The sequence below is a fragment of the Ptychodera flava genome, chromosome 8 (genome assembly GCF_041260155.1).
Source record: "Ptychodera flava strain L36383 chromosome 8, AS_Pfla_20210202, whole genome shotgun sequence".
NCBI lineage: Eukaryota > Metazoa > Hemichordata > Enteropneusta > Ptychoderidae > Ptychodera > Ptychodera flava.
Window position 1 is genome coordinate 3858516 of NC_091935.1, and position 15088 is coordinate 3873603.

A 15088-nucleotide genomic window follows, 5' to 3' on the forward strand; every position below is an offset into this window, starting at 1 on the left:
GAGTGAATGCTTTTTATTTATCTATAACAGTATGTGTTTATTTCTTCATTTCAACAAGTGACCTTCAGTCTGTCAACTATGGATAAAGGTGTGCAGCATGACAAAGTGCCACTTCTGGGAACCTTTTTTGAGTAAGAAGATGGGATTTTACATGAAATTGAAAATATTTTTCTGTGAGTAAAGTCAATCTATTGAGCCTGATCAAAACCAAGTTCAAGTCTTATTCAAAGCAAGACAGAAATACAAAACACTCAACAATGAAATTTGGGGATAGTGGTGTCGTCTAATCAATAGACTGGCCATTAGAAATAATTAAGATTGACCCAGTGCATTTAATTAAAACTGTAACTAAAGAATATATCCTGCCATGTGCCTTGCTTGAATGATTCAAAAACTTTAAAACAACTAGGGGGTGGACCATTTGATATCCTGGGGGGGGGGGCTTGGAAGATTGGTGGAGAGCCATTATTTTTTTTCCCAGGTGCTTCGCCATGAATTATGTTTTTTCTACAGGGCATATGCTGGCAACTTTTTTTTTCACTTTCCTTCTTCGAGATATATTTTTTTTTACCAAATTTCGGTGCAGTGTTTGTTTGCTTGGTTTTTCACACCCAGTAACAAGATGCTGTTCTATCGCACACAGACTATATTCAAGAAACTAAATAAAGATATGTAAATACATGTACATTTTTGATTCACTTAACAAAAACATATTTGTAAAATCATGTACATTTATGGCATTTACTTGTCAGTGTTGTCCTTACATTGAAAGAAGCCGGGTAATTTAAGAAAGTAGACAGGTGGACTGCGAGGGAGCGAAGCGACTGAGTGGCGAGTGAGCGTAGCGAACGAGGGGGGGAGAGTGCGAGAGGGGGTGTCCCCCTCTCGCAAGGCGAAAAATGAAATTTTGGAGTGGAAATGGTTTTCTCTCGTGGCATCTGAGGTGACATTTACAGACTGAAACAGTACTTTTGTTGTGTGTCTTAGACGTGGCTCACATACAACAAAACAAACAAACATGATTTTGTTTTGTTTGTATTATTTATGACACACTTATGGTTTTATTTGCAGTGAAGATGTAACATTTAATCTTAAATCACCTGCTGTTTGCTCATTTCATTGCTCATTTCCCATTCTTCATTACCACATAGCAGTTTCCCCAAAACCATCAAACTCATTCAATTATAATCAAAACACATTTGCTTTTGTTAAGAAAAACATTGGTAAGATAATTCACTATAACAGTGTTCGCATTTACGAATAAAACATGCGTATTTAGAAAACTCATAACAATGAAAAAATGTGTAGAGAGTCGATCGAATGCGTAATAATATTACGCATTGGATTGAGTCTCTACGCATTTTTTCATTGTTATGAGTTTTCTATACGCAAACGATAATAGTAAAATGTTTGCAGGCTGTCGCTCTTCTTGTGGTATTTTGACAAAATCCATACATTCAGATTTACACATTTCTGGAAAACACTAGTGAGCAATTTCAATTTCAGCATACTTCCTCTAATCAGAAGGTCATGTATACTGTACAATTGTTCATATTCAGTTATTGTTCCTCAAGCTTGAAATGGTTTATGCTTTATAACACTCCAGAGCTACTGCTTGATTTTTATTGATGCTGCAGTGTGCATCGAACAATTGCCAAGATTTTTTTTTTCCGAGTCGCAATGGTCCATAATTGTTTTTCCATTAGCCACTTAAAGCCAGATTTTTTTTTTCGAGCAACTCCACCTGGCATCTTTTTTTTTCCCCAAATCTTCCAAGCCCCCCCCCCCCCAGGATATCAAATGGTCCACCCCTAGAAAGCATTTGCAAGCAAAAGCGAAGTTCCAGAGACCAGCTGCTAGAGCAGCGGAAGAAACAAGAGAATGTGTGCAGACGAAGATAGGTGCAGAATGAAAGAGTGCTTGGGATTTTAATATGCAAGCACGTACGTATAGTTAGGGCTGGTAGCGGTAACAACAGAATACAACTAAAGAGCTAGGCAGTCCAGGGAATTACAGTACACAGATTACAAATGCCTACATGTACGGTAAAAACGCAACAGATACATATAGGGGTGACAATGCACGGAAATGTATATCAGACAAGAGGAGACATCGGACCTAGGCAGTTGAAAACTGAGGCCACATGCATTTTCATTTGATTAAAAGCAATTAACACTTCATCTGTTAAGAGTTTTTACCACTGACTAAAACAATTTTCATTGCTATGTCGCTGTTTTCACAAGATACTGACCGTTTGATCTTGGAAAGTTGAGTTGCTTTTATGTGCAGCCAACGCATGCCGGGGCAGTGACAGACAGTTCACTCTGCTATGCCATGCCACGCTGTTGATCAGCAGCATACATGTCTTTGTTCCAAGCTTACTTTTTATTTCAAGATGTGAGTCAAACAGAAATTTCATCAAATTGCCACTTCTGTATCTAGGGATTGTGTAATCAGTTTGATTTGAAAATATTTTGTCAATTAAGAGCGGAAATCATCGCTGACTTTTGGCTATGGTTGTATATCAATTTTTTCTGTCCTTTACATACAATCGCCACCGGTACAATCAAGGGTGGGACCTGTGAAATTGTTCTGTTGTTGACACTATTCATACAAATTGAAAGGAGTAATAACTAGTGACATTGTAAAACAACGAAGCTACAAATAATCTGTCTTCCTTTCATGTGATCGTACCGAAGTTGACCAGTCCGTGCCATTGTGAATACTTTGCCACTGAACCTAAGTAGCGATAGCGTCGCAAGTAACAATGATAGCGTCGGCACAGGTCCAGTAGGCATAATTTGTGATGATTTTTTCCTATTATTATCATAAAAAATAATTATGAATATTAATAAATTATTAACATGAATGTTACAGAATATTAAAACTTTTTTACACACAATGTCGTCTACTTTGTGTAAATGCCATCTGGAAACTCCATTGTTTTGTTAATTATGATTATGAATAAATTATGATTATGATTAATAAAGTCATATTTTACACATTGTAATGTGCTTATGTGAACAACCCTCTGGAAACCCTCATACAGTTTCACAATCTATGCCAAAATATACAAGTGACACCATTGCCAAGGTTCAGTCTACGGCGAGAGTTACCATTGCCCAGGTTCAGTGTATATAATTATATACACTGTGTAGTAACTCTCGCCGTAGACTGAACCTGGGCAATGGTAACTCTCGCCGTAGACTGAACCTTGGCAATGGTGTCACTTGTATATTTTGGCATAGATTGAGAAACTGTATGAGGGTTTCCAGAGGGTTGTTCACATAAGCACATTACAATGTGTAAAATATGACTTTATTAATCATAATCATAATTTATTCATAATCATAATTGACAAAACAATGGAGTTTCCAGATGGCATTTACACAAAGTAGACGACATTGTGTGTAAAAAAGTTTTAATATTCTGTAACATTCATATCAATAATTTATTAATATTCATAATTATTTTTTATGATAATAATAGGAAAAAATCATCACAAATTATGCCTACTGGACCTGTGCGTCGGGTGAGATCGACAGCTTCGCAGGCTTATACGATAGCGTCGCTGGCCATGACGCTGTTTTGGGCTGGGGAAAACCCTGTTAAAGCCTCATATATGTATACAAATATCTTTGGCAAAACATATTATAAAGTTATAAAACCCATCTTCAAAATGCGATCGCTCTCCGAAACGTCACCATATCTAAGCTCTTGGACGATGACGCACGGTCGCTGTGCTTGAATCATCGCAATGCAAAAATTCAACATGTCCGCCAAGACCAGTCCATATGGAAGGCGTATGACGTAACAGTATAGCGCCACGTACGGCGAGTATTTAGAGAAAAATAAAAATCAAAAAGCAACAAAAACAAAGCGAAAAAGAGCTAGAATTATTAATAGCTGAATGCAATATATTAAAATTTTGTGCAATGCAAAATAAAAAATAAAGAAATAAACAAACAAGAAACGCCCATAAAACCCGTCTGAGCTGATCGATGACATCATAAGCGTGTCGCAATGCATTCTGGGTAATTAAGGTGAAATTTGTGTATAGCATGTTCTATGGTAGTAATACCGGAAATAGAGAATGAAAGAAAGAAAGAAAGAAGGAAAGTGAGCAAAAACTAACAGTTCCAGAGCTGGTCTCTGGAACTAATTAATAAGCAAATTATAGCTGCTACTCTTTTAGTTTAGTGAAGTTTAAAATGTAGGGAAGAATACACTGAGGATGCTGTTCTCTCTTCCATCAAGAAATGCTACAGTTTGAGTATCTTGAAGTAAAAAAAGGTCATTTCCCAAAGTTAAATGTGTTTATACCTCATTCACATCCCGTCTAGTCTTTGGAACAATTAATTTCAAAGATATCAGGATGATCATGCATGGGTAGTCATGTATGGCGAACTCAGGGTTAATGCAGTGCTAGCGAATTCCACAGAGATGTAGGAAAATGCAGTTGTTGTGATCTCATTTTCTCGACACTTTTACACAAAGTTAACAAATAGACAGTCGAGAAACAGGATGAGAAGCTGCGGTATTTCCTTTGAACGAACTGTGCTGGAATAAATTACATTGGATTTGCATACCCACTGATAAAACAATGCAATTACCATCCAACTGTCGTACAATCTCGCAAAACATGCTTGCATGCTTACATTCAGTGTGTCCTAAACACACCTTTTTCGTAGCAGAGAATTAATGCCATTCGGAAGGAAAGCAATGTTTCTTTGTCGCATCTAGGAATAAATCAATCTTTAGGATAAGGGAATCCGACTTCAATTGGAAAGACAACTTTATGCTGCAAATAAGTTCAATGAAGTTTTTTCACTGCGAACTACCGGATGTCTAGCAGCGACTATCACCCAGCTGATAATAATGCAAAATCGATTCACACGTTCTAATGATTCCAAAAGAGATCGCTCCTCGCCTCTTCACATTTCTTTTGTTCTTTGTGGTAGCTTCCAATCCTCTTTCTCGGCTGTCTATGTTTAACACAAGAAGCCTGTTTTCAAAAAAGTCATGTAACATTGTAATTGGTAAAATTGTTATTTCTTTACAAGAGTGTCTGTAGAAATGCTGACTAAGCATTTTTCTTTGTGCTTTTGAACATCTCATAATCTGCATCTTCACAATGCTTGATCAGCTGCAGCAACAGATTATCCTTCATCTTCATGGCTTGGCCAGCAAGTGATTTCCTTCTTTCTGAATATCAAAGTAATTTATATTTGGAAATCTACACTGAAAGAAAATGACAGAGCTTCACTCTTAAATCAGATTCATCAATCTTTAAGGCTGAAATTTGAGCAATGTGAGTTCAATAAAGTCCAAACATATGTATTATTTTCACTTCATGTATTAAAATGGGAGAATCTATTTTTTACATTGCATCTCAAGTCTACTCACTGTTACTGACAAAATATGCAATTGTGAAGAAAATGACAATATTTTTACTTTTGTGTTAATTGTTACACATCTTTATTTAAAGGTATTTTGAATTCAAATAAAATTATGGTATAAAACTTCAAACTGATTCTCATAACAGTCAGATATCTCAGATAATTCTGGTCTGAATATTTATAATATGGAGATGAAAGCAAACGCTGAAAAATAAGAATTCTCAATATAGTATGTTTATTGCCTTCATTTACAGAACAACATCGTATACTCACAGAAGTATAATTTCTTTTCTCAATACATGATTCTGTTCATAAAATTTCTCTGAGATTGAGTAACAGTAATTGAAATGCTGGTTAATCACTAAATTTTAATATCAAAGAAAATGTTTATGAACATAACAGTGAAACTAAGCTTGAAATTTACTCATTTTAGGTACCGTTCAGTTTTTACGGCCGGGGGGGGGGGGGGGGGGGGGGGGCGGCAAAATCCAGGGGGGGGGGGGTCATCAAAATTTGGAATCCGCAAAGGGGGAGTCATCGCTTTTTCACTGGTAAGAAAGGGGGGTCACCACATTTTCAAAAACATAATACCAACAATAAAGTTCACTTTATGCCATTGCCATGATCGACCCTCTTTACTGGCGGGCCGCCTTCGGCGGCCCACTACAATAAATATACATTATGTATTACCCATGACCCTCTTAACGGGCAGATGCCTTTGGCGGCCCACTCCAATTAGGTTTACTTCATGCAATGGCCATGATCGACCCTCTTTACCGGTGGGCCGCCTGCGGCGGCCCACTCAAATAAATTGACTTTATGTAATACCCACGGCAATCTTAATGGCCGTGCGCCTTCAGCAGCCCTGTCCAGTAAAGTCTACTTTATGCAATAGCCATGATCGACCCTCTTTACCGGTGGTACGGTGGCCCACTAGAATAAAGTTGACTTTACGTAATGGCCCATGACCCTCTTAACCGGAAGGCTGCCTTTGGCGAACCACTCCAATAAAGTTCACTTTATACAATGTCCATGGACATGAGTTGTCTATTGAAATGAAGTTAAAAATTGCATTACAGTCGTCCTAATTAACAGACGTTTCAATGGATGTGGCTGAGAAGTTTGTGCACTGGCATCTCTGCTACACGAATAAAGTGCGCGGCGTACCGGAGTTCAAATCCAAACCATGCGGGTAAATTTGACGTATGGGTTTTAGTTATTTTTAAGCGGGGGGGGGGGGGGTCATCAATTTTTTTCGTCTGACAAAGGGGGGGTCATCTTTTTTTCACGAAAAATGCAGGGGGGGTCATCATTTTTTTGAACACCGGCGACAAGATTTTGCCGGGGCCCCCCCCCCCAGCCGTTAAAAACTGAACGCTCCCTTACTGCACTCTATCAATCTTAATATGTTGCATATGATTATAGTATTTTTAATTCATAAACAAATGAAATTAAAAAAAAAAGTATTACCTCTGCATATCCATGGATTTAAGCGATGTAATACAACTTACATTGAAGATGAATTACAGTTTACAATGTCATTGTACTGCTTAATCTATATTCAAAATGCCATCTCCTGTATATTTGTTCCATTTTCTTGCAATAAATATTTACACTAAAAGGTGTGTCAGGCCTCAGGCCATATGGAAAGTGTACATATGGGTAAATCATTTTTGTATTGTACCAGAATGGATTTTTGTTCAAAACAAAGATGGCAGTGTTCACAAGTACCTGAGAGGGATGTCTGAAAATAATCCACTGCGAAAATGTGACTGTGACTGCGGAGCATGCCTTGAAAATTACGGTCATGGTAAGATCTTAAGAGAACTTCCCCTGTAACTTAGGAACATCAAATCGTTTCAATGTCAAGCAAAAATATAGTTGCTTTGCATATATAGCAGTAAACCACCACATAATAATGTTATCAATGATACAGAGCAAAATACAAATCAACATGAACTGAATATGAGGAAATAACAAAACTTTCAAATTAACTCAGTCTATAAATAGGGATGGTCAAAAATAACAAAAGATATGCTTCAAAACAATATCATGAACATGAACACTATTGAAAAGGGTTCTATAATACTTGTTAGGCCTTATGACTAAAAAGATACAGTACAAATCAACACAATATCCAGCATTTTAGCCTGTTATACTGGAGTACCAAAAGATTCCTCAAGGGAACCCTTCTTAGGCCCTATAAGAAGCCTACACACTGGATAGGGAATACATGTATACATGTACCTTTCTAGGGCTTGTACATAGGTTTCCTAGTGATATTCTACAAAAGACTATATGACCAAGTTCAGCTTACTTGTTCAGGAGTGCAGAGATTCAGATGACATGCTCCATGCTTTACCGTAATCTTTCTGAAGGAAGCCAGCTAGGAGGAAACTTGCATCCATAAAAGTGAAGTTCAGACATGTCAGCTTATCAGCTGCAGGGCACTTATTCTCCTAAAGTCAGGTATGTGGGTTTCAGAAGGCTGTGTGACAAGGAGTTGCTTGAAGTAACTAATTTATAATGTCTTTGACAATATTTAAGGTAGTATGTGCCTCACAAGTGAAAGATATAAACTTGCTCAAACATTCCCAAGAGGCTTAACCTGTTCACCCCCAATATTCTGTAAACCATAGATAACAATGGGTTTGGGTAAAACAATGGTGGTAAAAGGGTTAAAGAATCTTTCAAAATCTCGGGGTCACCTTAAAAATTACATATGTACAGTACTAGAGAAACAAATTAACGAAGATTTAAAAATATTTGATATTCAAAATGGCTGCTATCCCTATGTTATCTCTATGGAGAAAAATGACATACTAAATTTTCGAAAAACCACGACGGAGAAAATCTTTCTTACACTAAAATTATCCCCAGAAGTGATAGATTAGAAAAGAATTGCAAAATTTTAAGAGTCCAAATATCTGCCCCATAGGCACGTTTTTTTCTGTGGTACAGGCTCTTGAAGCCATCTTCTCATAAGCAAATGATATTATTTAGCGAGGTATAGATAGACAGTTCTTATTAAATTGCAAAAAGGAATTTTAAATATATGATTATGGGATTTTAGTGCCCTTTGAGGTGAATTTTAAATACATGATTATGGGATTTTTGTGCCCTTTGAGGTGTATATCTGGGAGATCTATCCACCATCAAGTTGAAAAAAAGCCTGAAGTAACAGTAAATTGCCCTGTACTATCCCACTGAGATGACATTTTAATTAATCTTGCATATTGATTTATATTACATATTATAGTCTACACATGGGACTATGTGCCCGAGGGTAGGTGACCATTTGCCAGATGTAAGGAGCGCAAATGGTCTCCTGTCCCGAGGGTACATAGTCCTTTGTTTGGGCTATAATGATTTTTTTACATGCCTCTCTTACAGTTTTCACTCAAAATATTTAAATGATAATTAATCAAATGCTTTATTTCAATCTTAAACAAAAATTCATTAAAAATGGAACAATTTTTGTCATTGAATGGTGCATCAATATATTTAAACTACTGTTATGCAGTTTATCAATGTTTTGATGCAAAATTTTCCAAAAAAAAAAAAACGATTTTCTATGCAAAACATGAAATTTCAGCATTTTTACATCCAAAACTTGTAATGTTGAAAATTGTTCCGGTTCATTTTCAGCCAAGTGATGACTATGCAGCCGCGATGTCATCGACGAGTTATCATTGAATCTTATGGAGCGGGCAACGTTTGATACACGAGGTATGTAATAAAACTAAAAAGACTGATTTCCTTACAAAAGATTCTATGGAAATGGCACGAGCTCAGTTTGATAACTGATAACTGATTCCTAAGTTGTATCATCTGTGTTGTGTCAGGCATGAGACAAGGTCAAGTGTCTGATGCAGCGCAAATGACATAAATGCTGATACGACGCAAAAAACAGGGGATATTGGGTATTGACAGATGTATCATATACCAATGCCCAGAATTTTACAGGCTTTACTTTTAGTATATTCCTTCTGCATAAATACCAAAATATTTGTGTCAACAGGCTTCATTCATAAATTATATGATAAAGTCAGCATCATGCGTGGCATCACAACGAATCCTTCATCTCTCAATGAAATCTAAGACGCATGACACCAGGGATCAAAAATTGTTTTACTGGAGGGACATTTTAAGGTGCACTATGCTATGCTATTTAATCATTACCTATCAAAGACTATCCTCTACTTTTGATCACACTCAATGGTCGTACAAAGCAGAGAGTGTCGGCCATTTCAGTTTTTACACTTGGAGTTGCCATGTCAACAGGTGGCGCATGCTTGAAATTGCTGTCATGCCTTGCGCACACTAAACATTCAGAGGTTGACAATGCAATGCAAAAGGCATATTTTCTAGAGGTTGCCCAAAATTACAGGAACTTTAACAGAATAATCATAGGATAATATAACAAAATTGAACATTACTTTTCCCATATTAGGTACTCGAAATACCCTTGTTCATCAAAGCTGTTCCAATTTTTATGTTGACAACATTGCATTGTGGGAGGGGAGCAGCAGCCATCTTGTTTGTTTACTTTGTTTACTACAAAATTCAACTGTAATTCCGGAAGACTTCAAAAGTGATGAAGTTTATCGTGCATATCTGGACGTTATGTAAAATATCATGGCTGATATTTTACAGTAAACGTCACCAGGATTGGGCGATATGGGCATGGGTATATGATTATTATATATAATCCCATGGTATTTTTCTCTGTTTGACGTCATCGTATACGAGTGTTTTTCGCGGAGCCGTACAACTTCGAGCCGAAGGCGAGAAGTTGTACGGCTCCGCGAAAAACACGAGTATACGATGACGTCAAACAGAGAAAAATTCCATGGGATTATATATTTATCACATGAACAGTCTTCTTATTTTTCTTTGATGTGGATGGATCAAAATTATTGTAACAAATTGCATGATTTTTATCGCGATTTTGTGTTTTATTTACGCGGATTACTTACATTTAATGAGTAAAGCGGTCCGTCACCCAGGAGATGTGCAAATGTTTACAGGTATACTTTCATTCATAAATCCCATGACGCTAAAACTTTGATACATGGAATGGTATCTCCACCAATCAGACATACGGATTCGGTCACGTGCGCGTGTCAATCATTGTCTCGCGCTGGAGCGATGCCAAGGCAAGTCTGCCATCGGCGGGCGGGCATAGCTTTCACCGCGCTGGCGACTGATAACGATAGTATTTTGAGATATTTAGAATATTTAGAATTATATTTATAAAGCGAATGCAACGGCACGATCGAAACAGTAATTATCATTCTTAGAGATGCTGTGGCTTTTAAAATATCACAAGTTTACGGCCTTGGCGAGCCCGAAAGTTTCAGATCGATGACACACACAGTGTTACTGAGTGTACGCTTGTAGTGGGCACTGCCGTCACCGGTCTCCGCCGGTGGCCATGTCGTCAATGTTTTCGTCATACGGACTTTGATATTTGCTGTAACACATATATCGCCCGTAGGTACTTCCCAATTTTGTTACTTGACGGGAACTCTGTTCTGTTGTGAGTGTTGTCCGAGTCAACTTTCGAAATGCATCGGATTCTACAGCGCTGCACTGCAGAGTTTACGCTACAGTTCGACAGCTTAGGCTTGATTCCGATCGAGAAACAACGGAATAGTATTTGTGTGATGAAGGAAATTTATCGTTGTTCGTCGATATTTGTGCCTTCTATGTCACTTTCCCGAAAGTTTATACAGTATTCATTTATTAAGTTGAACTTTCGTTGAGGTGTATCTTTCGGGTTTATCACCAACCGGGATCGCCAGGTACGACGTCGCTTGGCGATCGCCAGGTACGACGATATCCACATTGAGCCTTGCAACTGGAACCGTGACGTTACTGAGCCAAACGATCGACGCGGTATCCTCATTCGATTCTTGGGAATAGTAAAGCTTTAGCGACTCGAAATTCCGTTGGCATGCCTTCTATGTTTCCGTATCTGGATTTATCGGGTCACCTTTTTGTCAAAATGCCATGACAGCACGGCATCGATCACGACAAATCGGTCTGTGTCGCGACGTGCACGTACGAACGGTACCATTGCAGGAAAAAAGTTCCGGTTGATGACGTACAACAGCGGTAATATGGATTTCTTATCTGTGCTGGTGTACGTCACACAGGTGGAGATACGGGCCAGTTCATGTGATAAAGGCAAAAACAATGGACGATTTCACCTTAATTTGAACATATCACATTAAGATTATCCCTAAGAACATGTACAAAAATATCAAGTATTACTTTTGAGTAACAAATTGTTGACCAAAATGGCAAAAATTGCCCCAAAATACAAAATTGCAGATTTCATCATAACTTCAATATATCATGTTAAAATAATCCCTAGGAACATGTAAAATAAATATCAAAGCTATAAGGCGAGTAGTTTCTGAAAACAAATTTTTTGACCAAAACTGACAAAAAGTATACCCTAAAAATACAAAATCATAATTTGAATATATCACATTTTGACCATCATTATGAGCCTGTATACCAATTATCAACACTATCAGACAAGCGGTTTTGGTGAACTAAATGTTTGATGAAAAATGGCAAAAATTGCCTTAAAATACCAATTTGCATATTTCTGCATAATTTGAACAAATCTGAAATATATCATCTCTGGGGACTCATATCCCAAATATCAAAGCTGTCCGACCAGCAGTTTGAAAAAATTGTTAAAGATTTTTGACCAAATATGACAAAAATCGCCTTAAAAATAGAAATTTGCATGTTTTGTCACAATTTCAACAAATCTTTATATTAAAGGTTATCCCTAGGGACCTAACTCATACCGAATATTAAAACTGTTGACCAGCCATCAGGGAGAAGAATAATTTTGCCAAAAAAATAGTAACAATTAGCCTCAAATATACAATTCCTAAAAATGGCATATTTCATCACAATTTGAACAAATCTTATTCAGGTCATCTCTTGTGACCTTTACTCCAAATATTAATAGAATCACTGAGACGGGCTGTTTTGAAGAAGCAGCTTTGAATGTGAAAAGTTGAGGGATGACAGACAACAGACATCCGTCCCTGCCACACATCCATCTATTAGATAAGCTCTGTGTCACTGACAGCAGATCTGCAGCTAAAAGAGGAAAGGGAAAATTCCAAACATTGATTTCCAGATGTCTTCTGTATGGATTGTGGACACTTTATCATGTATAATGTATCTGTAACTGCAACAAAGTACGCAGTTGATATAAATCCTATGGGATTCAACTACAGTCATTTGGTTGATTTAATTGCAGATAATTTTTACTTTTTAAACTGGCAATACCATAAAATGTGCAGTCTATATGGGCAACCTAAGAACAGGCAATTACTAAATGTTTAATTAGCTTATACTTTCAGGAGAGGAAAACTACCCAATGACAGCACTTCAAAAAAGTATTATTCAGAATGTTTTACTTACTTCGCAAATGATAAGGGTGTCTATAATTCTGGTAATGCATGTGATTGAATTATAGAAAAGGCTCTTGTGAACGAATGATACCTAATCAATTTTAAATTGATCAAAAGCCACATGTGCAACCAAATACTCTCCTTTAGTTATGTTTAGCTTTCATTCGCAATCAAATGAAATGGAAAACATCTCATACAGTACATGTCATCCAGCCTGACTGTTAACAGACAACATTAGCCTAATTGTCCTACCACGTGAGAGCAAATGCACGGGAGAATACACTTTTCCAATTTGAAAAGGTTTTCTAAAGCTTTATACTCACCTATTAGGCAAAAGGGATGTCTCTACATTTATCAGTTGTGCCTAATCTGCCAGAAAATTACAGGTGAAAGGACACATAAAGGGTACAGTAATCAAGATATCTGTAAAAGATCTCTATGTCACTCTATAGTTACATCAATTAGACACAGCAGAAGTAAAACAGATTTAGCAAAAATGAAACACATACTTTTTTGGTTTCTTGTTATTGTCTTATTTCCTTTTCATGATTGTCTTCAATATCAATATATATATATACAGTATCACCCTTGAATCATATCTGTCAGAGTGTTATGGAATTTGTCTCCTTTCCCTATCTTATTAACCAAATGGCATGCCTGATGTTGACTTTATCTACAGAATCTGTGAATGATGACCATAAAAATTAGCCTGCTTGCAGGTACGTATAAGGTAACTTGTTAACTTGTACAGTTGATTAGCAACTCAAGCCAACAAGGTGTGAGGTTGACACACATGCATAGCTTGTAGTGGAGAAAGAATTATAAGATTTTCTTCTTTTTGATGCAATAGTAAGATAGTTCATAAAAGGAGCAAAAACAAGAACAAAGCATTTTGCTTGAGTCCTCTGTAACTTTTGAGCAGCTCAATATAATGGCAATGTGACCAAATGTTTGTAAAAGTGGCACTTTATAAGTGTTTCCAAATGCCATAATTAAACCTTTTCAGAATCTGTCAAACCAGCCATTAATCTCCCATCAATATGCTGTCAATCAGAATCATGTCCTGAAACAAAAGTCTCATTATTGACAGACTTTGGTGTGAAAATATTGGTAACTTCATCTGTTACATCTAAATTGTTTGTAGCTTTTGGTTTTAATGAAGTTACACTACTATCTCCATTTTCACTGACTTGGCTGAAGTCCACCTCTTGAATCTCATCTTTCACCTGTTGTGAGGCCTGCAGCATGATTTTTGCATCTTCTGTCACTTGGCAATATCCATCTGGTTTATTTGAACTAACTTTAGATTTCTCATCCACAGTTTGAGGTTGACAGGGCATGATTAATTCGTCTTCTGAATCTTGAGAGTACTCATCACAACTGACTGCTGCAATCTGGTTTGGGTTCTGTACCGTTTCAGAAGGCAGATCACCAACATCAAGAACACTCACATGACAATCATGGCTATCATCTTGGGAAGCCACTGAGCAGTTTTGGTTCTCATTAGGATTAGCTACAGACACTGTAACAGATTTAGCATGCGCTGCTCCATGTGATTCAGAAAATGTATCATTGTCATTAATATTGTCAATGATTTGTTGAAGAATAAATGAATCTCTGATTGATCCATCATCTCCATCACTCCATTCACTGGAATACACACTTTTACAGCTTAAATTATTTTCTTCACCCCTTCTGTCACTTCCGACATAGTTCGTTGAGAAACTGCTTTGGATGTCATATGAATATACACTGTAAAAGTCAGAGAGTCCATTTGTGTTCACTGGTATAAAACCATATTCCCCTGAGGCTTTGTCTTTTTTTGTTTTTACAAAGCCATCATAAACTTCTGTGTGCTCTATTTGAGTCATGTCTGTTATATAGTCATATTCCTAAAAGAGAGGGAATATAATAGATCATGAATATAACCTTCAAATGGCAAGTCATTAACCAAAACTCCAGTAAAATTGCACCATGCATTCACTCAAAGCACTTTAAAATGTTTCTAAACAGTACAATTGTATGTCTTTAATGGTTGAATTAAATCAATGTCCAGCATTCTGATTGAGTCTTGATGTGAAGGAAATATAACATTATACATCATGGTACACTTTCATGATGCCCATTTAACAAACTTTTGCCAAGTTCACATGAATACATGTATATGACACATTTACCAAAGCCCTGAGTCCTCCAAAGTGTGTTCAAGGAAACTATCAAGACCTCTGCCTGGAGCAACCT

At 37.0% G+C, this 15088-nt stretch overlaps 1 protein-coding gene and 1 long non-coding RNA gene across 3 annotated transcripts in view; one reads left to right on the forward strand and one right to left on the reverse strand.

The window, feature by feature from the left end:
• The first annotated feature begins 57 nt into the window (after positions 1–57).
• LOC139138229 (uncharacterized) lies at positions 58–14265 on the forward strand. The gene is made up of 3 exons (XR_011553562.1): positions 58–173; positions 13527–13566; positions 14169–14265. It is a non-coding gene; the product is annotated as an uncharacterized lncRNA (long non-coding RNA).
• The window catches only part of LOC139138228 (uncharacterized), a 118692-nt gene continuing 113808 nt past the window's right edge, over positions 10205–15088 (reverse strand). Inside the window, exons 14-15 of one of the 2 annotated variants that reach the window (XR_011553561.1) lie at positions 13171–14739; positions 10205–12530 (exon numbers count right to left, since the gene is read on the reverse strand). Coding sequence is in view for 1 of the 2 variants with exons in the window: in XM_070706511.1 (XP_070562612.1) it covers positions 13894–14739 (846 nt within the window). In the remaining variant the exon portion in view is untranslated. Of the gene's footprint in view, positions 14740–15088 lie in introns of both variants that reach the window. The other variant, XM_070706511.1, reaches the window with a different exon arrangement.